A 26,569-nucleotide genomic window follows, 5' to 3' on the forward strand; every position below is an offset into this window, starting at 1 on the left:
GTAACCGTCGGCTCTGGGAGGATAAGCTTCGGAAGGAGCTCTGCAGGGCCGTCCCAAGTCGACTTGACCTGTGACAGTGCAGTGTCCCCGCTATGCAGGACGAGCGCGAGCGAGACGGTAACAAAGCCACGGCACCGCTGTAGTAGCCACGTCTACTGCCGATGCTGGGGCTGCTGCTGGCGATATTGCATCGGCTGCGGACCACGGCGGGGTTTGACTCATTGGTCCGAAGAAGTGTGGTGGCCAGTGTGGTGCCAAGGGGCTGGCCGTCGTGTCGCAGCAGCAGCCTCTGCTGGCAACGGGCAGGGGGTATGCAAGGACCTCCGGGCGAGCTTTAGCAGGGGCGTTCGTCCCACGAACGCAGCAGCACCAGCACCAGCACCAGGAGTCGTGGTGCCCGAACTCAAAGAAGATGGGCCGAAACCTAGCAGCATCGGAGCTTCCACGGTCGTGCGGATCGCATTGGCGCCGCGGCCGCTGCTGGCCAGGAAAAGCCGAGAACTCATCGTGATTGGTCCGCTCTGCGCTCGTTTTCACATGTAGCTGCAGCGACGGCAGCAGCAGAACGAGGAGAAACAAACAGTGGTTGGCCGGACTTCCTGTTTCCCCGAAGAACACAGGCCGCAGATGGGGTGGGTGCCAGTGACTCGAGTGACTCGCGCGATGGACACAGCAGCACAACGTGCAACGCAACGTACGTACAGCCAGATGCAGAGCTGAAGCGGGCCAGTCCTGGCTGAAGATGACGTAAGGAGGAAGAGAGCCCCGAGCTTATGACGCGGGAAGCTTAGGTATGTAGGCGAGAGATATCCCGCCTAAAAGGTGGGTGCGTGTAAACAGCGCAGCGCAGAGAGAGAGAGAGAGAGAGTGAGAGAGAGCTGTGCTGCAATGTGTGTTGTCGTGCTGTGGCGGATAAGACACAAGCAACAAGGGAACGTCGCGTGCCTGAAAGCCAAAGCTTGAATGGGCGAAGAGGTCGAGTGCGTTGAGGCTGTTTGCCCGACGACGGGAATATCTCGCCTCCTGCTTGGGGCTTGGGGCTTTCGGCGCTCTTTCCGGGATTGATTGCTGGTGGTTGCAGCTGTTTCGCGTCACAGTTCGCGAAGAATTTGTTCAGCACCGTGTTCACCAGAACCAGACGGAAAAAGGCCCGCCCCTCTCTCTCTACCCCCCATTCCCCCTCCTCCGCCCCCTTCTATGTAGTCGCTGCTGCTGCCACTGCACTGCTGCATTGGCCCGTTCGCTTGTCCGTATCTCGGATTTGCTTATGCTAGATGCACCCCGAAATCTGAAATCTGAAATCTGAAATCTCGCTGGGGCCCCATAGCAATACCTACACCCACACACCCTCTTCTCTCGCACTCGCACTCCCACCCTCTCACCCGGGTAAAGGCACGACAATGCGTGTAGGTACATAGTAGTAGTGTCGTCGTACCGCCATCGCGAGGGGCTGCTAGCGCAAGCCCGCTGAACGACACGATTAATTCGCCTGCGTAAGCGCGCGGAAGTTTCGCCGAGTTGGATCTAAGCGGCCGTGAAGTAAAACACTGCATATAAGGTTAACCTACAATTGATCCAAATGATCTGATCAATCAATCGGTGCAATGTTTTTTTTTTTTTGACTTTGGGCATGTCACAGTGTCCATACCTAACCTACGGTGTGTGCGAGGGTGTCTGCTACCGTACTACGTAAGTACCTAGCATACCACAGCACGCACGCTCTGGCCGTCCTCAACATTGCCCCGGACGGACGATCAGTTCAACGCTAGCAGCATCACCCACCACGGTACCACCGCCCAAGAGCAGTCCCCTGTCGTCTTCTTCTCTTAATGTTAGACTTCCCGTCTCATCCTCAGCGGACAAGGTAAGATGGACAGAAGTTAGCTGAGGTCGGCAGTAGCCTCCGATATGCCAATCTCCATGACTACTTAGACCTGCAACCCATTTCACATGACAATCCATCCGTCGACAGTGTCGTCCGTCGTTCCCAGCCTTACTTGAAACATCCACGTGTAAGAAGAAACCCAGCCAGCCAATGGCGGACGGACAGATATCATGGTAATGTGATTAATGAATGCCGTGCAGTCAGACAGACTGGTCAGGCCGCTGCTGCTACTGGTCGTAGAGAACTGCTAATATGGCACTGCGGCATTATGTTCTATGGAGTATGTTTGCTCTCCTCACCGGAGCACCACCCGTCTGTGCGGTGCGTAACAATACAAGGGTTATGGGTAATTCCTAGCAACCAAACTGTGATACGGAGCGAAACGCCTCTTTTTGGGTCGAGAACAGCGTAAACCGATTCAATCAAACCTCCTGTGTATGCCCAACCCGAGTAAACCACACAATAGCAAGGCCAAACACCAAAGACGCCCAGAGATCCTGTCCACCGAACCGCTGATGCTGCCAGTCAAACTATGCGCCGTGAAAAGAAAAAGAAAAAATCAGAACGTTTGGTCTTATAACCCCTTTCCTCGGGGGCCTTCTTGGCCTTCCCGGCCTTTGCGGCCTCCTGGCCCCCAGTCATTCCTTTATCCCACGTCGCTTCCGTTTCCCGTTGCCGTTCCCATCGCTGTTCCTGTCCCGGTCCCGGTCACCGTGCCTGTCCCCACCCCTTCCTTTCTTTCTAGGGTATCGATTGTGAGTGTGGTCCGCGGGCGCTGTATCCCGTATCGTGGCTCGAATAGGAGCTGTAGTGGCCGCCGTCGCTGAGTTCGGCGCTGTTGACCGACGAGTTGAGGTCCATGCCGTTGAGGGCCGATGGCGTATTGTCGTCGCTAGGCGACTCGAAGGAGCCCAGGCCCTGTTGCGACTGCAAGGCCGACTCGTAATCGCCCGTCGCCTGGGCTGTGCTGGTCGAGTCGAACATGGGATTCGCCTGTGTATCGTACGATGTATTCTGATGTTGAGACGAGTTGCTTTCGTAGGATGTCGCGTGTCTGGCACTGCTGTCGTACATGGCCCCGTGCTGGGACGATGCCGCCGAGGCCGCCGGGGAGTCGTACATGGACTGCCCGCTGAAAGACCCGTGGCCCATCCCGTGACTATCGATCATGCTGCTGCTGGGCATGCCGCTGCTCGGCACGACTGGCGTGCTGCTCAGATGGCTTCTGCCAAGGGACGGCATCGACCCATAGCTGCCGTGTCCGCTGCCGTTCGTATCGTAACCGTTGTTAGCTATCGTGCTGTGACGCCGGGACGGCATCTGCATCGAGGGGAAGTTCGGCGGCTGCGTTGGCATCCGAGAAGTCTCGTAGGTGTAGCCCGGGGGCGGGTGAGGAAAGGAAACCGGCTGCGGCGGTGGTAAGGTGTGAGGAGTCACGGCGTACGAGTTGGGCTGCATCTGGTAACCCGTAGACCATCCCGCCTGGTGGTAGCCGTGGTGCACATTAGGCACCGACATGGACCGAGAACCGGCGGCGTAGGGGTTCATCTCGGGGGCCATCATTTGGCCCTGGGCGATGAGCAGTCTCATACGGTCGTCCATGATCAGCTCGTGATCGTCCACTGGCGCTCGGAAGTTTCCCGCCGAGATCAAAGCAGCTCGTGGCGTGATGTGCTGCAGTTCGGGAGACTCGAGTGGCGTGCGGAGCTTCTTGTTGACCACGTCGTCGAGGTTGTAGTAGGAGACCAAGTGGTGCTGCATTCCCTTGTACTGAACGCTAATGGTCTTTTTAACCAAACCGTCCGGCTTAAACTGGTAACTGTCCACGAGCGATCCCACCAAGGCTCTCTCGGCGTCCTTGTTGTTACCCGACGCGTCTGTATACTGGGAGGCCAGGCCGCTCATGTTCATGCCGCTGAAGCCGACCGAGTTCGCCCTCGAGTTGGAAGCAGGCTTCGTTACCCCGTTGCTGTCCTTGTTCGCCGTCTTCTTCATGGCGCGCTTCTTCTCGCCCGGCTGGAAGGGCTTGTCGAGCTCGCGGTACAACAGGAAATTGCCCAGTATGCGACTGGGGCTCCACGGGACGCCGTCGGTCCACCGCTTGATGCCGCTCGAGTGCTCTTCGTAGATGAAAACGTTGCCGCTGCGGATGAGGTTCGCTCGCTCTCGGTCGTGCGGACGGCGAGGTACGTGAGAGATGTGGCCAGTAAGACACGCCTCGAACAGGACGAGGGCGTCCATGGTCGAACTGATGTAGCCGACAAACGTCGGCTGCAACGTGGCTCCAGGCGATGTGTGGTGATGGTGGTGAGCCATTGCTGCTCCTCCCGGCACTCTGTCCGACATGATGGGCGGCAGCTCGCAAGACAGGCGTCGACTGCTACCCACGACGGGCTTGGTTTGGCCAGAGTTCGCTCTGCAGGCAGCTGTTCAGAGGAACTTTAGAGGTGGACAGCAAGCTGTATCTATCCAAAGCTTGCCGCACGAGGTTTTGAGTAAAAGGCGTTTCTTTTTGTGACAAGCGAAAGTATATACCTTTAAAGAATTTGCCGGCTCGAGTTTCTGGAAAGGCAAGTCGGAGAGCAAGAGGATGATGGTTCCAAAAGGCCCAGCACCAGGTTCAACCCCCCACACTGGTACGTTTCTAGGAAGCCCAAGAGGAATTAAAGTGCCGAGCCGTCGAAAGTCAAGTTGTGATGTGAAACGTAGGCTAAAGTGCAAAGGGAAAGAGAGGGAGAAAAAAAAGGATGTATGTCAGGCCGTTTCAATAAATTTATGTTGTGTGTTCGGTCTTATATCAGAGACCTGGTACCTAGACCCAACGAGCACGGAGCTTTGGGACCAAGCCGCAAGTTGGGAGGGGAGGGTGAGGGTGAGGGAGAGAGGCAGATAAGGTCTGCTTCTGGAGAGGGTAGATGCAGGTGATTGCCTGGTCAGATGCCTGGCGTACTGGTGGATACAACCAATATAACTGCTCGTCCGGTTCGTGCGAGTTGGTTATCTTCTGATCTCTCTGGTGCTCGACACGCTCCAGCACGCTGTTGGTTGAGGGAGAGATTCGCCCTCGTTCTGCCCACAAGCCTATCCAGCGGGTAAGACTGGATGATGGGGAGTGGAAACTGCGCAGCGACTCCACGCACAGCGAAACCCAATCGCGTCACTTCCTCTCTCAGGAGCTGTGTCCCCCAGAGATGGCCCTGGGATGATGGATCGAGAGCACAGGCAACGCGCGGGGTTCTCTGGTGCAAGGCACGCAAACTTCGCAAGGTACTTGGATGAACTCGGAGCACGGTTGCCACCGCAGGCACTTTAAGGTTTCGACCGGCTCTAAATGTCTTGCAGCTTGTACATGTCCCCCTTCCTACTCGACAGTGGAAGGATGGCAGTACCGAGTGTGTGCACACTGTTTCCTAACCTGAGAACTACACTTGGAGCCGAGTGTTGCGGATGCCATAGGCTTTTTAAGCTTTGCGAGGCTCAGGGGAGATGACACCAACGGGAGTCCGTCCAAGAGTGCTGCCGACGTGATCCGACAGCTGTGATCCTGTGGTAGAGGCAGGCGGTGCTTTGTGACTGGCCTCCTTTGGTCAAAAGGAAGCCGACAGATCCACGATAGCTCCGGGATCCGATTAATGGTACTCGAGCATGTACTTGGGTTCCAAGGGGTGGCGGGCACAGCGCTGAGGGAATATGATGGACTCGATGCTGGCTAATGCACCTCGTCTGATGATGGTCTATCCTTGTGAGAGGACAACCGTCCACTGTGTCTTTCACCCAAGGAGGTCTTCTTTCCTCGTAAGGGGGCTGAGATTCCAGGCAGACAGACAGACAGACAGAGAGAGAGTGTGTGTTTATGTGTGTCAAGCAGCCGGTCCAGGTCAAGGACGGCGATTACTGAGCCTTTGATGGGGTTCTGAGCCGATTAGAAGTGTCTTCTGGCGTGGGCTGTGTCTGGATGTGGGGACCCCAAGAAGGTTGAGGCTGCTTTTCGCGGACCCAGAAAAGGTGAGCACGAGGCGTTCCAGCCCAGAGCGAGGTGCGGTAGTGGGTGGTTTACACGTCGTAATCGAGTAACTGAACTACACGGTTCCTGGATAATCTGGAGGTAGGGTGAAATCGCGGCTTACACATGAAGCGGTTCTTCTATGCCGTACAGTAGCAGCCACGACCAGACCTAAGGGCAGGCCCCGCCTAGAAGAGCTGGAGGAGTAGGAGGAGGACCAGTATGGGTATGTAAGTGCGTGAGCGGGCGGATAGATGAGTAAGACGTCTGGTAGGCAAGCGCGCGCAGTGGTGATGGTGGTTGGTTGAGCTTTCAGTGGTGGTGGTTGGTTGAGCTTTCAGTGGTGGTGGTAGTAGTAGTAGTAGTACCTTGGTCCGGACTATGCGCATGTATATGTGCGTGGGCGAGTAAGTGCGTGTGTAGGTATGTACACTATGGGGGAAGGGAGGTATGTCTGGAACTGGAGGCAATGGTAGGTACGGGGGTGCGCAAGATAGTCGCTGCACAGGTCCGAAGGATGCCTTTGGCTGACGGCTTCCCAGGCTTGGATATGTCAATGGAGGTTGCGCAAAGACGTTCCTGTTCCTGCACACACACACGCTCGGAGGGGGCTGTTGGGATGATGGAAGGACACGAGAAGAAAGGCTCAAAAGAAAAAAGAAAAAAAAGGCTCGTTAGTGCGACACAGCACAGCAACAAGAGCAGCGGGCAGCCACGACCCGATAGCAAGTAAATAAATAAAAAAAGAATTGTTACACTCGAACGAAGAGAACGAAGAAGGAAAAAGAAAGGTGATCGAGAAAACGGGAGTTGTCAGTGTTAATAGTAGCCGCCCATTTACGATGGAGGAGAGGAGGAGGTCGCTGGGATGTCAAGGCAGTGCAAGATGGATGGATAGGTTGTTCTTTTGCATACCTGACATGACCTACCACACTGCCCTTCAACCTTGCCTACCTTGCCTTACCTAATTGTACCTGCTGCACCTACCATTGCAGTCCAATCCAATGGCAGGGCAGGTCAATAGGTACATCAATGTACCTGCCTACCTAACACACCCGGCAGCAGCAGAGATCCAATGTCACCACCACCCACCCCCATGTTCACTGCCCGCCCTGCAATTCGATGGGCTGTCTCCTGGGCTGCTGATTCAATCAATCAACCCATCAATCCATCAATCCATCAAACCAATGTACATTTGATCTACCTTAGCAGCAGCACCTCACGAGCCCTGGCGGTGGATCTGATGTAGCATGGAGGCATGGCGCTGCTGCGGTAGGCATGCCGACAAATACTCAAGACCCCTACGACATGGCCGCCAGCATGATTGCTCGGGGAACCCTTCATTTGGCTCCTCCTGGCAGCCCTCTCTGCCTCTCTGTCTGGCGCGCGCTCTCTCCCTGCTCCCCTCGCTCGGTCTGCTTTCAATCCAGTTCAATTGAGGCCTCTACCCTGTAAAGCTGTCCTGTTATCCAGCTAGCAGCACCGCTACCAGGGACCACCGGCGGCCCTAGCAGCCATTGATTTTACTTGACTGCGGGTGGGGGCCTGGTATGCGTCTTGGGAGGGTCCTCCTGGGTACCTGCCCTTGCGCTGGGCATGCTTGGGGCCAAAGTGGGCCTCCTTTTTTCTTTCTTTAGGTACCTCTTGTTAGACTCTCGTCTCAACATGGAGGAGGGGAGGGAACAGGGGAACAGCGAAAAAGAAAGGATTGATGGAGACTTGACAAGAACTACCTCGAACCGGCATAGCACAACTGCCTCTCTTCCTCTTTCCTCCCACTCGCCCAGCAGGCAGTAGGCAGTGGTATGGCATGTATGTATGTATGTAGATCATCGCTCCCCCCAACACCGTCGTGCCATGTGCCCGCCCATGTGACTTCAGACAGCATGCATTGATACTACGTACTGACATCTGGCTGCTCTGCTCTTCGCTATCTATCTATCGATCGTCTTCTCGGGTGCTGCGTGGTGGTGCGCGACTGCTTCCCTGGCAGACCATGTCATGCGCTAACCGCTCTTCCTGCTTTTTTGGCTGTAAAACATCGGGGAGAAACACAGCTAGCTGGGCGAGTGAGCATACGTCTGTGTGGACAGACAGGACAGGCACGTGTAGCAGCAAGCGTGGAGAGAGAGACATGGTGCTCAGTTACGGTGTCCAGTGTTACTACCACCTAGATGGGCCGAAGACGGAGCAAAGGGGAAAACGAGATGAGTGCACGACTTGTTGGAGGAAGCACTGACATTGTGACATGGATAGAGGCACTTCCACGGCCGTCGGACTGATCTAAACTTGGATTGTGAGGAGAAAGGGCTCCAGTGTAATAGAAAAGTACGATGGGATGGGATCATCGATGCGCGCCTTGCGACTGGGACAATGCAACAATACCAAGAAATGTGCCCGCCCTCCCCCTAATGGGTATGGGCAGTGTCAGTCGGCCAGTCTCATGAAACCCAACAGCTTGCCTCTGGGAAAATGCCCAGGAGGTGCGGTCGCACTCGTCACGGCTTGCCATTGTTGCCGTGGTTGTTGTTGGGGGGAGGGGGAGCCCTACGGAACCAGCCGAGTACGATGCCCGGGGTTCTTTCTACTAGGCGGAGAAGGCCTTTTGAATGCAAGCACTCAAAGACCATATATGTAGAGAGCGAGGTATTAGTCCTTGGTTCCCTAGGCCGCTGCGAATCGGCGAATTCTTCCTTGCAGTCCCCGGGTCTCCGCGGCGAATGCTATGTAGCATTCGGCACAGGGTCGCTGTTTCGTTTCAACGCGAAGTCCACCGCCAAGTCCACCGCCAACAGGCCTGCACGGAATAAGGTTGGGAAGCCTACGGCTGCCCGGGTACGGCAGAGGTAAGGGTGCCAGCATGGGGAAACGGAGCGGTGCCTACGGGGTGAGAGATTGGTGTGTGTACCTGGCCCTACGTACCCATTGGCGCCCAAGGAAAACCTAATCGACCAGTTGATGCCAAGAGAAAAGTCCCTACGTAGTGGCATGGGGATTGACCAGATACGCCATGTCTTGGCTGGTAGGAATAGACTATACTGGATGAGATAGTGGCATATGGCCCTCCCCCGTGTCAGAGCTGCCTATCAATCAATGTCCGACGCTGCCGCGCTAGATGATCGTGCGCCGGCATGCCGTTTCTCTGGTGCTTAATAGTGCATGAGCGGGTCTCATGAGGGGATGAATAGTTGCCGTTTATAGCTGAGAATATAGGATGGAAACAGACGGAACTGTTTTGGGAAGCCAGGCTTTTGGGGAGCGTAGATCGAGATTAGGCGGTTGATGGCTGGTAGACTCACTATTGGCATTGGCGTTGGCAGCTGGAACCGAATTCTCGGATGCCAGTCGCGACGCGACGTCTTTGAAGATGAGGTCATTTGCGGACATGGATACGCTCCATCCGCCAAATTTGGCCAAGACCGACGAGCCCGGTGGAATCCCTTGGCTGCCGTCAAGAGATGTCGAGAAATATCGAGTCTTTTCTTTGGCCAAGATGGACGGGAAACGCGCTGCGTGTCGTCCGGACCACTAAGAAATTGCTCGATAAGAGGGCATGGTCAGCATGTAAGCGGAGGACGACAAGCTGGCTGCGGCTTCGGGAATGGCTTAGCATCTAACGCAAAGCAATTATCCCCCAGTAGTCAGCAGAACCATTACGATGGCATTACCTCAACGTGACAAGCCTCAGTGAGATGCCCTGGCACCAATACAGGCCGGTAACGTGAACTGCAAGAGTGGAAATACTGGAGCAGCAGACTTGCCCGGTTTCTTTTGACGACCACTGGTTGAGCCAATAAGCGGCGCTGCTCATTTGCGATCTGAAACATATCTGGTAGGATCTGCGGAAATTCTCCAACCCAGAAACATCTCACTTGTCAACCATTGCTACGTGCATATGTGCCCGGCGCCGAGACTTTGTCGACTGGCGACGTACGTGCAGTGCAGTAGGAGCCAGCGCACAGCTCAGGACCCTGCCCGGAGTTTTGCCCGGTGGGCTTCAAGCGGCAATTTCTTCACCTAGATTGGTTACAGCACTCTTACCAAGCCAGACTTAGTGTCATCGGGGAACCAGGCTGCCAGGGCTATCAAGGCATTAGACTGAGCCCCAGTCTCCAATCGGCGTAGTATGGAGATGAACTACCGATGTAACCCCGTAATAACCGTTGCTGGTATCGGAGCGAAGGAACGACGACAAGATGCAGTAGTGGAGGCCTGGAGGGCGGTACATTGGCTGCGTATGTGTGTGTGCGTGTTTTCACGGGTTGCCCTATTATATCGGAGCAGTGGTGTTCCATACAAGGATCGTCGAAGTCTTGGTCGCCTACTCGTCCGAGCCCCTAGCCGCTCCTGGAAGAAAGAAAGAAGAAAAAAAAACACTGGCCTGTCGATGACCTCATGCGCTATTTGGTACTGGCTAGAAGAAGAAGCGGTTCCCATTCCGGTTGCTGAGAAGCGTCTTCAATAACGAAGAACAAGTGTGTACACGAACCGACAGCAGCTTCTTTGACATGAGCCGAACCGTTCGCGCGGGCCTCGGCTCCCTTTCTTTGTTTATTACGCAGGAACTGGGCAGCTCGTAGATCCCGATTGGCCCAAAGTCCCGTGTCGGCCGTCCAAGCAAGTCGTCAAAAGTCCGTAAGTGGCGAAGCCACATTGCAGTAGTTCCGATGCACCTTATGGTCGATCCGTGCATCCTATCCGTGGCCGGTACCAGTAGGCAGTAGGAACCAGCTGTTCTGTGTGAGTGGGGGTGGTTATTGCCCGTGTTTTCTTCTTTTTCTTCATCAGATCAGCCACGGCAGCCTACTGTCGCAATCTCATGCAGCAACCGATAGCAGCCTCAACATTGACAAAGCCAAGAGGCGCCACGGCAGGCAAAGGGTATGCGGTACCGCAGAGCGCGTCTCTGACCGACTCGGACGAGCGAAAGCACCCAGTCTCTGCGTCTTCGCTGGCACAGTAAATAGGGAGAGGGATAGAGAGAGAGAGAGGGACCCTGTAAAGCATCAACCATGGATGATCACGGTTACATCGCTTAAATTGCCGTGTTTTCATGTTCCCAGCGGAGCGGTGCCTGGGTTGCCATTGACCTCCAAGCCGTCTGGGAACATGGCTCTGGCCAGACCATGATCAGCAGGGTCGCCAAGCCCAGTTCCTCAGGGCCTCAGGGGAGAGAGAGGGTGACAGTTTGTGGGCTGAGGGACAACAGCCAGACCGAATACGGCCAATACACAGCAGCCGTCATGCAGGTTTTCTTCAACCCTCGGCTACCCCTGCAAGTCAAGCACCCTAGCATGACCCATTGTCGATCTTGACGTTTGGCTGGTCGCCCAGCAGGGGCCATCCCTGCTAGCATCTGACGGAATAAACCTTAAAAGGAATACCCCCTTGGCATTGGCTCCAGTTCCTCAATTCTTGGTGTTGGCCGGTCGGGCATCTGGTATTCTGGTAAAATGCCGCCCCTCTCTCCAGTGTCCAGTCCGTCCGCAGTCCGCTTACCTAAAGGGAGAGGAGAAGGAAAGCCAGCCGGTTGGTGAAAAGAGCGGCTCCCCCAGGAGAGGGGAGGAGTCCCCACGACCCTCCGTCCGCTCAGGAGAGCTCGTAGGTAAGTTGGTATGGATTGCAGGTAGCTCGTTCCCCTCAGATGGGAATTCCCAAAATTGCTATATCTGACTCTCCCATGTCAATATTGCGTAATTGCGCCGACTTCGAGGTGTTTGACCTGCAATCCAGCCTTGGCCAACCGCTTGTAGCGCCGAAGTAGTGAGAGCTTCCCACTCCTACCTGCATGTCTCAACCTCGAGGATCATCATCGCATGATAAAAAAGGAAAGAAGACACAGAAAATAGAACACGACGAAAGAGCAATGATGAATTGGCTTGATTCGGCCCGCCTCAGCCGTCGCTGTCCCCGTTGGGGGCTGCTGCACTGCTGGCAGACTCGTGACGGGCGGGCGTGCGCGCGCTGCTGCTGCTGCTGCTTGCGACAATCAATTGATGTTCGTCCCTCGGCATGAGTACGTAGGTACCCGACAGACAGATATGCAGTAGCAGCAGAAGCAGAGCCTCAATGCGTCATCGCCATCCTCGGCACCCGCGGCATCCTGGCTGCAGCGTGCACTCTCGCTTACCCAGCTCGGCGATCAGGATGGTAAGTGATATCTCTGCGCCATCTGTCCAACGGCAGGACGGTTTGCTCGCGCGTGCAGGTGTGCCTGCAGGTTTCCGCAGGCCGAGGTGGAAGGCAATTAATCTGGGCGTTGCAGGGCCAGATTTGCCATTTTTGGAATATGACAAGAGGTAGCAAGTAGATGGTGGGCACTGCCCTACATTACCGACTTAGATGTTTAGCTTGGTGGGGAATGGCGTGGTGGTTGGAGAGAGAGGGAGCAGGGAGAGAGAAGAAGAGGTCGATCCGGCACTCGCTGGGCCAAGATTACTTAGCAGGAGGCGCTGCCTGGGCTGCCTGGGCTGCCTGGGCTGTCTAGGCTGTCTAGGCCTCGAGACCTTCCCCCCAGCTCCTCCCCCACCACCCCTGCTGGATGCAATCTCCTTGCCAAGTATTTGGGTAAAAACGCAGTGTAACGCTGGGAAGGGGGGCACAGCTCGGGGGTGGTTCTGGGGATGATGGTTGTTCGTGGTTGATGCTGCAATATTGGCTGGTACCGACCTACGACCTACTAATAGCCCATAATAGCCCAAGCTCGTCGTCGGGCTTCGGTGGCACTGGCCCTGCTCGCTCGTACGAAAGATTGAACGGACGAACGAACGAACGCTGCTGGTTGATTAGTGGTGCCCGTACGGAGCACAATACTCCGTGCTGGGGCCTGGCAGTCCAGTCCAGAAGAGGGGGTCGCCGGGACTAGAGGCAAGGTACTTTTTAGTCCAAACGAACTGTGCAACTAAGATCGTTGAACTGGTCTTGCTCGCTAATGCGCCTCCAATTCGGCAAGCCTACCGCTGCGTCGGCTTACGACGGGCTCATGTTGCTTGCTGGCTGCTGCAGCTGTGGCAGTTGGCACTATGCACCGCTAGACAGGCACACACACACACACACACGGACGGACCCTGCTTAACTCCCGCCTTCACAGTTGTGCGTGTGTTGTGTACAACCCATGACGGAGCAGAGGTAGGTACGGAGCAGTACGGGGCAGCGACGGCCTATTTGTTGATACCGGCAGATTACATTATGGGGACACTGAGGGGCCTGGGAAAACGGTCCATCGGTTTTTGGGGGGGTTTGAGAGATATTTATAAAGCCATTATCAGACGGCAACCTTTCACGAGCGGTTTCGAGCGATCAAGTGCATGTCCATGTACTGTCCTGTAGTCGCGCGTTTGGAGTGCCGACTCTGAGAGCAACATAAGCCGGTTTCCATGTTCATAACGGATCTGACAGCTGCATTGCCCCGGAGTAAGAAGCTTGTCAGAAAGAGGCAACCAAACCTACGACGTATTAGTATGCATGGTACGTAGGACCTGCAAAGCTTGGAGGGCTGGGGGGCTTGGGGGAGCAGGGTACATGTAAGGTAAAGTAGCCCCAGTCCACAAGGCGAGCGAGCATGCACGCACACACGGTCCCTCCGCACCAGAAAGTGTGCCCCATCATTTTCCATTATTTCCACCCTCGTTTCAACAACCAGACCCGACAACATGAAAATGCTCCATGTCTACTGCTGCTAGTGCCAGTACCGTAGCGGCTGGTAAGACTTTCAAAATGCTCTGTCGTTTCCCACTATCACGGATGCAGGTAGGTAGCATCTCCACCAGAGCAATCGGGTAGCTTCCCCCTCTCTGCTAACCAACCTGTCCTGGTTCATTCATTCATTCGTTCGTTCGTTCATTCATTGATTGCTGGGTGATGATCTCATTTGATTGAGGGCGATGCCCGTAAGTAGCCAGCGCCCAGCAACACAGTTGAACGGCGACCCACGGCTGTTAGCGGGCTGCATATTATCATCGGCATCCATGTTTCGTCGGCCATGTGTGTAACCCTGTCGCTCGCGGCAAGTCACAGTTTCGACATCAGCCCATGGCCCATGTCTTGAAGAATCCATGTTACTAGCGCGCCTTCGCCCTCGCTGGCTCGCCCTCGCCTTCACCAACCACGACGACGGCCGCTGCTGCTGCTCCAATGTGAAAGCGAAGGGTCCCTGGTATACGAGAACCTCCAAATACTGTAACCACGCCCGCGGCCGACATGTGAAATCGGATCCGGTCAAACGACCCGCCACCGCCAAATGGGTTGGTTGACTGAAAGCCGAGATGCAGTATCCCAGTACCGTAGGTAGTCTCGGGCTGGAACTAACAACTGGCCAATGTTCTGTCTTGTGTTACGCAGCATTGGCGTGGGGTTCTTCGCTTTCGTTTCCCTCTCCTTCAGATATCAACATCCATCCATGGCAGACGACGTGGTAGTATGGAGATACCTACACCATACCACATACCAATGCCTACCTACTTCTTACATACATGTACCTCCCAATGTCCGGCAATTACGTCGTACATGCTGCCCTTGTAGGTATCAATGGATCCCACATATGTACAGGCCTGCGTCAAATAGTGCCCGGCCTAGTCCCACCTGTACCGCTACGAGCCGTCTTGCTCTGCGCGCTATCTCTCGCATTTATCTGCTCTTCGGGCAACAATCAAATTGATTCAACACACACCGTGCAGAGGTGCGGGCTTTCCCGCATTCGCAGCTGCAGTACAACACATGTACGCTATAAGGCAAGGTGCCCAGGCGGCAGGATCGTGTCGATTCTGTAGTCGGCATGGTACGACATCAGGGGGGGGCTTCGAAACATATGGCCAGACCTAGCGGCGCCATGCAGGCAGGTTCATGACTTGACTGGTCATTTTGTGCCAAAAGGTGTTTCTGCAAGATTGGCGATCCCCTATGTACAGAGTCATTGATGGCTGCTAGGTTCTAGCCTAGGTCGGTTGCAGCAACTCCCGAGTTGAAGCCCCGAAGTGACAGCATTGGTCCCACATGCGCTTGTCCGTAGCAGCTCAAGCTCGCCGTCCTCTGTTTCCCTATGCACCGGCGCGCCTGTCGAGCACGATGGCGCGCCCGGAGCTGGATCCTGGCTGGTTTTGATTAGCCAGAGAGGAACCCAGACGGACTAATTAAGTACGACGGGGTACTGCCCAGTCGCCGTTCACTTCGACAGCATGCATCTGACAGTATACACGAGATGCTTGTTAGCCAGCCCCTCTTCTTCCTCAATGTAGGTGGTGATGATAGCTGTCAATTCTTCAGGTATCGAATCGGGAACTAGGTAGGTAGCTCTATGGCGCGCATCTCTGGCGCACAGACAATCGTAAGATAAATCATACAGCAAAAGCCCATCATCGACCTCGGCCGTCGACGCCACAAACGAATGCGGACTAACGCTTGTCATCTTTCAGGACTGGGCGCCGTGATGTGATGCATGACTTTGGCGTCAACCACTGCGCTCGCGCGGGTTGCTCGCCCTCCAGCCCTCCAGCCCTCCAGCCCTCCCGGGCGCCCCGGGCCCAATCGGAACGAGCGCGCGCAACAGCAGATGAGCTGACGATACATTATTGATACTTGCGCGCGCGCGCGTGGCATAGAGATGGTCAGTTCTCGAGGAACAGCCACGGCCGCTTCGACCTGGTCCGCCCGTAGTTGTCGTCGCCGGTTGCAACTATTGGGACGGGAATGCTGCCCAGGAAGACAGACATATCGAACGGGGACGTCTCATTCGTTGGGACGCTCCCCACCCCTTGCTCGGTTGCAGGGATCACCACCCCACACTCCCAATTGCGGCAGCTCAGCTTGGGCTTGCCAGTCTTTCTGTCGCTCGTCAAGCGTCCCCTGGAAAAAGGAATGGGAGGGCCCACGGTGGTCAGCTTACATTGAGTAGCTAGTATTATCCCCGATGACAAAGAAATCCAGCACCTACCAAGCGCTTTCCGAGAGGTTGGCGGATCCCACGTAGCCCCAAGCGGCCGGCACTCCGTTCGGGCCTTGCCCGCGAACCAGCATCATCTTGCTATGGAGCAAGAGACCATCTCGGACATTCTTGTAGTCGTAAATGAGGTCGCGGGGGAAAGTGGCAGAATCCCACCACTTGGACTGCGCGCAGATCGTCCCGGCAGACTGGCCTGTAGGTTAGTGAAACGCGCTTCAGGAAGAAAGAGAAGGCCACCAGGCCTCAGACTTGACGTACCCGCGGCCCTCCGCGACTCTGCGCAACAGTATCGTGGGAGGGGAAGTAGATCCGGAAGTGATCGTCCAGGGTGGCCGAAGAGAGCTCGTGTTTGGCCACGGCCGTCTTGGCCTTGGCCTTGGAGGTTCTCTCGCGAAGCACCTTCTGGCCGTCGTCGCCTTGTGCGGCATAGTACAGGGCGCATAGCAGTTCGTGGTTGACGGACCCGAGCGACGAAATGACAAGGTCAATGTCGATCAGGCTCGGTGTGTTGAGGCCCAACGCAGACACAGCCCTGCCCAGCCCACAATATCCTGGCCCTCCAGGGTCAGCACGACTGCTTCCGAAAGTGGTTGCAAAGGGAATGAAGTCTTATTGACTTCCACCATATTTAAGCTTACCTGTCCGTTTCCAACCGTCATCCACGTGGGTGCTTCCGCTGCCCCTGCGCGTTAGTGGAAAAGCATAACTGGGAAACGGTTGCGAGGTTTCTCACATCGTGTGTACGAAGGCGTAACGGTTCGTCTCTGAGAAATCATACTTCGTTAGGCTCGTGACTAAACCTTTGTCCAAACCCTGGGCCGTGAGGAAGTAACAGAGCTCTTCTCCAAACATGGTAAGTTTATTAGCTGCGGCCGCATCGGGCGTTTGGACTTTGGGGAGATCAATTATGAAGACAACCTGCATAGCAGTCAGCGATGCTGCGGCAGCACACGCAGGGGGGTAGGCATGGTGGGAGGGGTTTCGCACATTCTCCATAGCCCCCGTCTCACCCCAGTCATAAGGCACGAAATTGCCACTCGGGACGACGATGCGCAGGTGATTGGGGAACCGCAACAGTTGCAATTTGGAGTGCATCGAACCCATGGGAAGCATCGTTGGGAAACAAAACCGGACATTCTCGTTGGGTACGTTTGCTTCGATTTCCTTTCGCTGCGACAATGGTGTGAGAGAGAGAAAAACATGAAGAGGCGTCTGTGACAATTGATGCGGACATACCTGTTGATCGCTGGATGCGTACGCGATACACATGAGCTTTGTCCTGGACACATTGATTTTGGATAACATCCATTCATCGTCCCATTGACTACAACCTGCTGATCAGCGACGGCGAGCGGTGGCATGCACGGGAAAGAGGGGAGTCGACGCTCCCATCCTGAGATGGTGTGGGCGCTGCCGGTCAGGTCTAGACCGCAGCACGCCTTTTTGATCCCCGTTGTTAGTCGGTGTAACTTACAAGGAGCTGATAATGGCCAACTGTAGCTGGTCCTTTTGGAGTATTTCGTCGATCTTGACTTGGTCCCCTGCGGGTGGAAGCCCGCGGCCCATGTCTTCCTCACGACGCCCTTTGGCCAGCGCAAACCTCCGGAAGTGGGAGGAGGTAGAGGCAGAGGCATGGACATGGGCATGGGCATGGACGGGCGGCCTTGACTCGTTGACAGCGGGACCCCTGTCGAGGGGGATGCGCGGAATGCACCCTCCACCAGCGCAGTGGCATGCTGAAGCTGCTTCCCCGGAGACGCAGATACCGTTCTTGGCCGGCGATTGCGATCTTGCGAGTCCTGCTCTGAATCGGGCGCCTTTCGTTTGCCGAGCCTCGCCAAGCGTTCCTCCTCCATCTTCTTTCGATCAAGACCTAATGCAGCCAGGCCACTCTGGGCGGGCTGTGTTGTTTGCTGCTGAGCTGCAGGTGATGAGGGTTTCACCTCCTCTTCCTCCTCCCGCTTAGTGCCCTGCATATCATCCTGCTGTCGCAGTCGGTGAGATGGGCGGTAGACGGGAGGCTTCTCCAGGTCGTCCTCGTCCTCGTCATCCGAACTAAGCTGGATTGGGTCATCCGATGTCGAAGGGTTGCCCTGCCCGGCCCCAGCCCCATCTTGGAGGGAGAGGGCGATGGCATAACGAAGAGCGGCCTCATCGTCCTCAAAACCCCCGTTGGCGTCCATCGAAAACGGGCCCTTTGGCGAAATTTCAAGTTGGGCGGTTTACATGGGGAACCGGCGGAACAGTCAAAGATTCCAACAGCAGGCAGCGAGTCCGGATTGGATTGGATTGAACTAGTGGTCTCTTTGGATGTTGGTCCCTGCATGGAAATGGACGGACAGACGCGACGGTTGTTTGTTTGTTCACGGGGCTTGGCACGTGATCCCCGCTCCCTGCCAGCTGCATGAATTCCAAGGCCGATTGATCTGATTGATTACGGTAAGGCAAAGCAAACCAATTGATCAATTGGATCAGTTTGATCTGATAAGAAATTGGACAGCCCAAAGGATTGGAACATGGAAATTTAGGTAACCAAATGCCGTACCTGCATGTACCAACGTACCTACCCTCGCCCAAGGTGGGACAATGTCAACCTGGAAGTATTGGGGGGCACCGTCTGCTACCTTACTTTGAATGTTACGTACCAGACTTGTTGAACAAGTACCCAACCTATTTCCTACCCCCTAAACACCGACATCCACCACGACAACTCGCAGCGGACAGCTCCCCGCCTCCAGCGACCTAAAGTCCGAAAAAGAAACGGTGCTATTTCGGTCGATATTGATTGAGGGATGGGCATGTGGCACCGACGCCTACCGCGCCGAGCCTCTGGGCGTTACAAAGGACTGCGCTGGGACGGTGAATCGCGCTTGACTGACGATCGGAAGAACCCGTATGCCTAGAATAGCCGAGCCGACGCAATGGGTGTGCCCGGTTGGTAAATTGTCTGGCGGGCGTGACAATATTGACTGGACTGACAGACAATATCAACAAGGTCGGTGTGTCTGTCGCGCCGCCGGCTTGAAGCTGTGTATGTACATAGTGGTCCCCGGCGAAGGCCCCCTCCCCCCGCACCACAAGTTCTGGCCTGGGCGGTGTTGGTTGCGTCGCGCTCTGGAGAGGATCGATCTATCTACCGACCGGAAATGCTTTCCCACCTCTCCCCGGGTGGCTTTACCGGAGCCGTGGAATTGGTGTGAGCAAGTTTCCCAAGCTCGCGGGTCCCTCTACCTCGGGATGTCGCTCCAAAACCTGGCCAGGTGCTACCTACCTTACAGACCTGATCGCTGTCCGGCTCTTGCAGTCAAGTCGATCTCAGGTCAAGGATGGCATGTCCTTCCTTTGCTTACCTCCGGGGATAAACGACCAGACCATGTCACCGGACCTTGATCCTTAGACCCTTTTTTCTACTGGTACTTTCCATCTCCCGACTAAAGCCAAGGAAGAAACTCGCCCACCGTCGGAAATCAGACGACCAACCAATATATTAAGCCTCCGGGCAATCACCCGAAACGGGCTATGACGAGAGGCGCAAGCAACCGCAAGGTATCAACCGCGCCTGACCGCGTTGCCGAGGTACAGTAGACTAACTCCCCATGGAGAAGTCGGAACAGTCCCATCACGTCGCCTCTAAAACAAGGCCGTTACAGACGCGAACGAGGTCCCATCTACACCTTATATCCCTGCACAGGGGAAGCATTAGAGCAGCATCCCATGAGGGGCCCGTTGAGTAAATTCTCACTAGAGAAAATAAACTATTAGTAGCCGGGTCGATGCGAACGATCGTCTGGTACTTTCTTCAACTACACGCCATGTCTAGAAGCAGCGACCGATGTCGAGATACCTACCGTGACTTGAACAATGTATCAGGGTCGGCTGTATTTTGCACACGTGCATGTAGGAACTGACTCATGAACATGATGCCGTCCTGACTGATGAGGCATCTTCCAGGCTTCGACCGCTTGCGCCATGATATACTTTGTTTCCTAACCGTCCCAATGGATGGTCTAGATTCTATACGATACACGGTTTGGCGAGACCGATGTTCTGATAGCACCACGGTAGTAGCCCACAAAGGGAGATGTCACGCCGGTGCTCCTTGGTTGGTGTCACGATGAGTCGGCAGTGGCATAATCACAACAGAAATAAACATATGAGGCTTATGTAGTTCAACTTGTATTGCTAAGTCTCAAACTGAGTAATTCAAGTCCAGCAGCCATGGTTATCCACGTGGCAAACACGAAATGATGTGCCTCCCTCCAATAGTTTGCCATTGCAAGATATTCCCAAACCTCCAAATGCCAAATGGGTATCAAAAGAATCAGCCAAACGCCTCCTGATATTACCGCCCACATGAGACCAACCAACGCCCGATCGACCCAAACCCCGGATCGTCCTTCCTGTACCGTACGTATCCAACAAATAACTTCCTCCGCCGTATCCGACCGATACCTTTCTTCACGAACCACCCCAGGGCCCACGAGTGGCGTTTCCGGGCTTCTCCCAACCGGTGCGAGCTTGAGGGCTGAGGTCGACCTGTGACTTCTCCTTTTCTAATTCGTGCCACGCCCGGATGGCGGCCTCGTAGTCCGAGGATTTGTCACTCTCCGCACGGGCCATGAAGTGCTCCATGGGGTAGGCTTGCTGCACCTGGTCGTCGACGTCGCTGTCAAAGTCGGAGTCGTCGGAGTTGGAGTTGTAGTAGTGGCAAGAACCAGGCACCATGGGACGGTCGTCGACGTCGACGTCCGCATCCAGGTCCATGAGCTCGGGGACGAGGGGAGGTAGAGGCTCCTCCTCCTCGGCATCGTAGCCCGTTCTGCGGTAGAGGTCGAGGGAGGCCCAGCGGGCCGCGCGGCGGCACTGGAGACGCAGGCTGCGCTCGCGGCGGCTGCCGTCCTGGTCGGGCAGGGGCCGCGTGTAGCTGTCGAAGAAGCCGTTGAGGTAGGTGTACTGCCATCCTTCCCGGCATTGCTCGAGGACGACCTCGCGGGCCGGCCACTCCTCGAGCCAATTGACTTTGACGAGGGCCCGGAGGCGAGCGAGGGAGTCGACGTAGGCGTAGGGCTGGTCCTGGCGACCGCGGTTGATGCTGCGGATGGTGGCCTGGAGGAGCGCCGGCAGCGTGGGCACGTAGGTCTCCGGGATGTATCGGATGGTGGACCGTTCGTCGATGGGGTCCTCCTGCTCGGCCTTCTCAAAGAGCTGGAAGGTCGGCTTGATCTGGATGAAGGAGTCGGCGTCGATCTTGAGACCATAGGCCTCCTCGGTCCAGAGTCGTAGATACTTGCACCATGGGCCGCCCCGGGAGACGTTCCGCTTGAAGAGAAGACAGGCATCCCGCCGGCGGCACTGGGTGTTGCGGTAACCGCTTTGGATGCGGGTCTTGCTGCTTATCTCGGTCCAGCTGTTGGTAATGGCGAGGACGGTCTTGAGCTTCTCGAGAGTGGAGGCCCGGACCAAGAGGTCGACGGTGGTGGGATCCTCCCATTTGACGTTCATGGCAAAGGCTGCTGCCTCGCCGACCATGATGAAGGGGTGTTTGAGTTTGAAGAGGTGGGCGGCCACGGCGGAGAGACTGCGGATGGACGCCTTGACTGGCTCCCAGGACTCGTGCTTGTTGAGGCAGAAGTTCCCCTCCTGGTAGAAGGCCCGAGAAACAGACATGATGAGGAAATGGTGTGTGTCTTTGAAGTATGTGAATGTATTGAGTGCGAGATTGAAAGTGTACCACTCTTGAGTGACTCTTGGAGATCTCCAATTGAATTGCGTGGCAATCAGATGTAAGATGGTATATAATGTTTTGTGGATAGAATCCAATCGTGTCTTGGGTCTCAATAAGTCAAAGGTGTTGAGTGAAGAATGATGGCGAGCTGAGTATAGAGAAGGATGCTCGAGACAATCAAGATATAGATGTCAAGTGAAGAGTTGGTCTGTCTTGGGTCTCAAGAAGGGGGCTCAATATAAGCAGAAGAGAATGGGATGATAAATCAGTCAGAACAATTGGAAGTTCGGGCACGCAGGGAGAGAGATCCCTTATATATGAATCTCAGATAGAGTTTGGCCCTTTCTCCGGGCCTCAGCATGACTGTTGCCTCATCATTGAACTATGGTCGAGTATTCAGAGTTTTATATCAATAGGGCATATTCGGCCAATCAGAGGCGGACAGACGTTGTGTACCATGGTGTCGGTAATGCTAAACCCATACGAACAGGCACCCGATGCGTGAACGACGGTACACTTCGGGCCAACCATGCAGGATGAGGGGGCATTGCTCTTTTTCACGCAAGAATAGCCACCTTTCGAACCACGCAGCTCTAGATAGAAGCACGTTTTTCTTCTTCGGTCCATCTAGCTTCCCACGGGGAAAGAGTCAAGTTGTACATGGCCCTTTTTTGTTCTGGTCAACCATCCCCCGAGTGTAGGAAATTGGCATATTGAATCACATCTGCTACAGCAATTGCAACCGATGGCTTTTCGGTGGGCGATGGTCCCTTTGGTCTAGGCAACTTCCCTTGGTATCGCTAGTGATATGGAATTCTAGTCCCCGGGGCTGTGAAAACCGTTCGTAACCGTTGGATCCAGAAAGTGTATCTAGTATTGAGTGAGTAAATACAAACTGCCAAACCTTAAAGGGTCAAATTGAACAACGGTAACAATAGGACGCCAATTGACATTTCAGCCCGGTAACTATTAGGAGGTGGCATGGAACAACTCGATCAATTCCATATCCTCAACAACCAAAGCCATGATCGAAACTCCTCGCTCAGATCAGCTACCCCGAACTCCTCTACCACGCATATTGAGGTTTCGTAGCCTCAGAAACAGACCCCACACAGCCTCGGAACATGTAGACAAAGGCAAATCCACCCGAACCGTAGAATATCGAAACCTAACTCCACTGCTTCAGGGCGTTCTTCCGAGCGGCTGATGTCCGATTTGTTAGTGGTTATGCGGATGAACATGATGCTGATTACTGACCTTTCATGCACTGTTCAAGGGTTGCTTTTGTATCGTCTGTCCTAGTCTTTTTGTCTTGCTTCAGGTCGAAGGAGAACGTCGATGATGAGTCCCGGCTTACGCTGGCGGAACTGCCAGATCCTTGCGAGGAAACCTGGGAAGGGACGCTGCTGAGAGGAGAAGACATGACGATTTTCAGTAGAAACAAGAACAGCTAGAATGTCTGGATGCTTGTTTTAGGAAGAAGAAATCGGTGCTGTCGTGGCCTCGGAGTGGATCAGGTTGAGTGTTGTTCGAGTTCGTGATGCTGACTTGTATAGTACGGAGCAGGCCTCGCCTTTTATATACTCGAAAGCCCAGGCATCCACTACAAATATAGCCGGGGTAGTCGAATTGCCATTGCAGTGCGTACGACGTATAGGCTGTTGACGTGTACAGCTTGTCCGGCCAGTGACCGGTCTGGGGTGGGAAATCTGCGAGTCGTGGGTGTGGGCCAATCCTCGAGCACCGATGATAAGTCAGGCCGTTCCGAATTCGTCACGCCGGTCATGATACATTATTCCGGATCGAACTAGTTGCGCAGTTCAGATACGCAACATCCATACGCGGCGTACCGCAAAGAGGCTAGGCATCCCCAGATGTGGGGAGCGAGGACGACGACCCATGATGCTTACTCGCGCTTAGCCCAATCGAGGTGTATTCCGAAGTCCGAGATCATGGAATCTGGCCAATAAGATCACTGCAGCGTCGGAGTCAACTTCGGCGTTCTTTCTCGGTCCCAGCCATGCTTATCTCTATTCTCCCCATCACCTCGTGTATCGGCATGGACAAGATCGCTCTCCTGTTTTCGGGCTCATCAAGTATATTCATATGCCGCTTCGGCACCGTCATGCGCCCTGCTCAAGGATACTAATAAGAAAGTGCGTTTCAAAAACGGCGCACTTGAGTCAGAATTCCGCATGCCGACCATGGATCACGAACCCGGCGGACAGGTCATCCAGCTGCAACAGACAAGCCAGACTCTTATAGGCAAATACCGTCGGAATCGCAAATTGCAGTCTTGCGAGCCATGCCGCAAATCCAAATTGGCGTGCGATCACAGTGTCCCTTGCGGTCGGTGTATCAGGAGACGGTGCGTGGACAAGTGCTTCTACCATCCGAACCCTCTAACGCGTGTAAGTGCCTGCATTCCGTAGCCATCGGCTCCGAGGTTTATACCGAGCTCTGCGTGTGGTCGGTGTTCGAATACATTGATGAATAGCCTCGAGAAGCTAATGTGACACAGAATCGGCATACCGTATCGCAAGCAGCCTCGGCGACAGCTGATTCGCCATCATATTCTGCCGGAAGCTCGCTAGGGCTTGTGCGGTCGATAGAACCGCCGCAAAGCACGAAGCTCGGGGGCCCCGTGCGATTTGTGTGTAAGGAAGCACCAGTCGTCCACCGCGCTTCTTCGGCGCCGCCGTTACACCATGCCTATGACCATGAGGTTGTTCGTAGCGAGAAGCAGAGCTTCCTTGGCTCGACATCTTTGACTTCCATGTTGACAGAGGACCTGGAGAAACTGGGGGTACCCTCGGTGGATTTGCAGACATTCTCCGCCCAGAGCGTAGCGATTTCCTATGACCGCATGACCAAAGGGTGTGAAGTCCTTGCTTTCCTCAGGAATGACTCGATGGTCAACCAGTTCATCAACTGTTTTTATGGCAACTGGGAAGGCGATGTTGCTTTCTGCGTACAGCCGATCATGAAGATGTGGCTTATGGAGCTTTGGCGCTTCCACGGAGGCGTCTTGAAAAGCCAGAACCCCGACAAGATCCGACAACTCTGCGAGCTTATCGTGAGTGAGCCCCCTTTTCTTTTGGTCCCCCCAGAGGCATGTCGGTAGTGTCCGTCAGTAAGTGACTGGTGCCCGATGGCGCTGAAAACATTTGCGGATGGCTCAACACTAACCATTCCACGGCACTGCAGTGGCGCAATACCCAATCTCCATTGTCATATAACGGCAAGACTCTGCCGAAACAGTGGATGCAGTTGTCGACCGGAGTGAACCTTCGATGGGACGTCATCGGGTTGATTGCTTGCTATGTGGCAACGGCAGCGGCGGCAGGAGACACCTCGAAGAAGCTCCTTGAAGAGTATCAAACCACTCGAGAAGCCGTCATGTGTTCCATGCTCGACATTGCAGCCACGTGCCTCACGTTTTGTCGCGAATGCGAGATCCTGGACGATACGTTCCTTTGGCTCACGGCGGAGTACTACGCCCTCATCGGCTTTGTGAAGGGCGAAGTCAGCTCAGCAGTGTATCGGGCGGGGGCAGAGCTGGCCAGTACAGTCCTGGCCATGGGACTGCACCAATATATTCGAGCCAACACGAGTGTGCCACCTTTCCTGGCCCAGCTCCGAAAGCAGGCGCGAATGGTCACGTACAGCACAGAGATCTCAGTATCAGCGTTCCTTGGCCGGCCGCCACGCCTGTCATACCGCTACATCAACCTTGATACCGGGTACGACTTCACGAGCGACGAGGTCCTCGCAGAAGAAAGCGAGTTTGCGGCCAATGTGTCTAAATTACTCGAGGGCGGCTATAACTCGGATGGCCGCATTCGACCCATTACCTTCTGGAAGGTTTGGATACCCTTTGCGATCCTACGGGAGCAGATCCTCGAGCTGGCGCTTGGGGACCTGCCTGCCCACGAGGTGCGTGTGCGAGCAGATGAGATCCAGCAGAAAACCAAGGAGCAATGGACCAAGGTGCCGGCCATCTATGCGAGATGCAGAGACGAAGAGTTGCTCGTAGGCGCCAAAAAAGACAGGGATAACTTTGCACGGCCATATTATTCGACAGGGGACGCGGGCCAACGAGTTTCTTCTCCAGCGTGTGCTCTTCCAGAAGGCCGGAGCGAGCGTAGAAGGGCTCATCAAAGTCGCGCAGCAGATGTTCAAGGACCTCATACGTATGAGCGAAGACCCAGAGCTAATCAAGATTTCGTCGATCAACACCAACCACATGGTGGCCATTCACGGTCTGCGCTGCGCTGCGGTGCTAGCCATTGAGCTGCTGCGACAGGAACAGCTGCCGGTGTACCCCAAGGAGCCGTTGCTGCCGCGAAGCCAAACCATCCAGGACCTCTCCGTGTTCGTGTCCAGGCTAGACTTGATCCTCAAAGTTGAGCTGCTGCAGGGAATTCTGCCAATGTGCGAACAAGGCCGGAAAGTGCTGACGCGCATCCTCGACAAGATCCTCAGCCCGCCGAATGCGGCCGATCGACCATGTCAGTCATGTTGTCACACGGGCGGCCACCAACAGGCGCATCCACAGTCGGAGCTGGACGGGTTCCAGCAGGGGATGGTGCCAAACGATGAGAGCGACGATTTGGGCCACACCTCGTTCATGGTGATGGATGATTTCAATTTTGCGATTGACGCGCCGTACCTTGGACCGGATCACGACTTCAGGCAATGGCTGGAGAACATGGATTGGACGCAGACGGTACCATAAAATCGGATCGGGACTTATTAGCGTGGCGTGGGCTGGGGAAATGCGTCCCAGGTGGCTAGGTTGGGGGACTGTGGCGCTCTGGGCAGACGTCATTGGACGTATTGGACCTTGCAAGCTCAATAACTGCCAAGGTCCAAAGGTTGGAGAGACAGCACATCGCGTTGAGACGTCATTTACATAACACAGCAGTTTCACTTGATAAACTGGCGGTGCCTCTGTTGCGAAAGGCTCTGGACTCTACTTCTTTCCTCCAACAACAGAAAATCTCAAGACTCCGAAGT

At 55.1% G+C, this 26,569-nt stretch overlaps 5 protein-coding genes across 5 annotated transcripts; 1 reads left to right on the forward strand and 4 right to left on the reverse strand.

The window, feature by feature from the left end:
- Positions 1-218: 218 nt before the first annotated feature.
- Positions 219-506, reverse strand: PG997_013307 (uncharacterized protein; the record flags this gene model as incomplete). Its single annotated transcript, XM_066817621.1, has 1 exon — positions 219-506. The coding sequence occupies one exon, from the start codon at positions 504-506 to the stop codon at positions 219-221; it is 288 nt and encodes a 95-aa protein (XP_066663313.1).
- Positions 507-2,626: 2,120 nt separating this feature from the next.
- Positions 2,627-4,231, reverse strand: PG997_013308 (uncharacterized protein; the record flags this gene model as incomplete). Its single annotated transcript, XM_066817622.1, has 1 exon — positions 2,627-4,231. One exon carries the CDS (start codon positions 4,229-4,231, stop codon positions 2,627-2,629), a length of 1,605 nt encoding a protein of 534 aa, XP_066663314.1.
- Positions 4,232-15,490: 11,259 nt separating this feature from the next.
- On the reverse strand, positions 15,491-18,008 carry PG997_013309 (tyrosyl-DNA phosphodiesterase domain-containing protein; the record flags this gene model as incomplete). The annotated part of the gene is made up of 6 exons (XM_066817623.1): positions 15,491-15,728; positions 15,817-16,013; positions 16,084-16,399; positions 16,559-16,995; positions 17,062-17,156; positions 17,300-18,008. 6 exons carry the CDS (start codon positions 18,006-18,008, stop codon positions 15,491-15,493), a joined length of 1,992 nt encoding a protein of 663 aa, XP_066663315.1.
- A 2,275-nt stretch (positions 18,009-20,283) lies between these two features.
- PG997_013310 (uncharacterized protein) lies at positions 20,284-21,492 on the reverse strand (the record flags this gene model as incomplete). The annotated part of the gene is made up of 1 exon (XM_066817624.1): positions 20,284-21,492. One exon carries the CDS (start codon positions 21,490-21,492, stop codon positions 20,284-20,286), a length of 1,209 nt encoding a protein of 402 aa, XP_066663316.1.
- A 2,078-nt stretch (positions 21,493-23,570) lies between these two features.
- Positions 23,571-26,288, forward strand: PG997_013311 (uncharacterized protein; the record flags this gene model as incomplete). Its single annotated transcript, XM_066817625.1, has 5 exons — positions 23,571-23,646; positions 23,708-23,961; positions 24,072-24,626; positions 24,812-25,582; positions 25,635-26,288. The coding sequence occupies 5 exons, from the start codon at positions 23,571-23,573 to the stop codon at positions 26,286-26,288; spliced, it is 2,310 nt and encodes a 769-aa protein (XP_066663317.1).
- Between the last annotated feature and the right edge of the window lie 281 nt (positions 26,289-26,569).

Source organism: Apiospora hydei (genome assembly GCF_038363865.1).
Source record: "Apiospora hydei strain CBS 114990 chromosome Unknown utg000009l_segment0_segment0, whole genome shotgun sequence".
Lineage (NCBI taxonomy): Eukaryota > Fungi > Ascomycota > Sordariomycetes > Amphisphaeriales > Apiosporaceae > Apiospora > Apiospora hydei.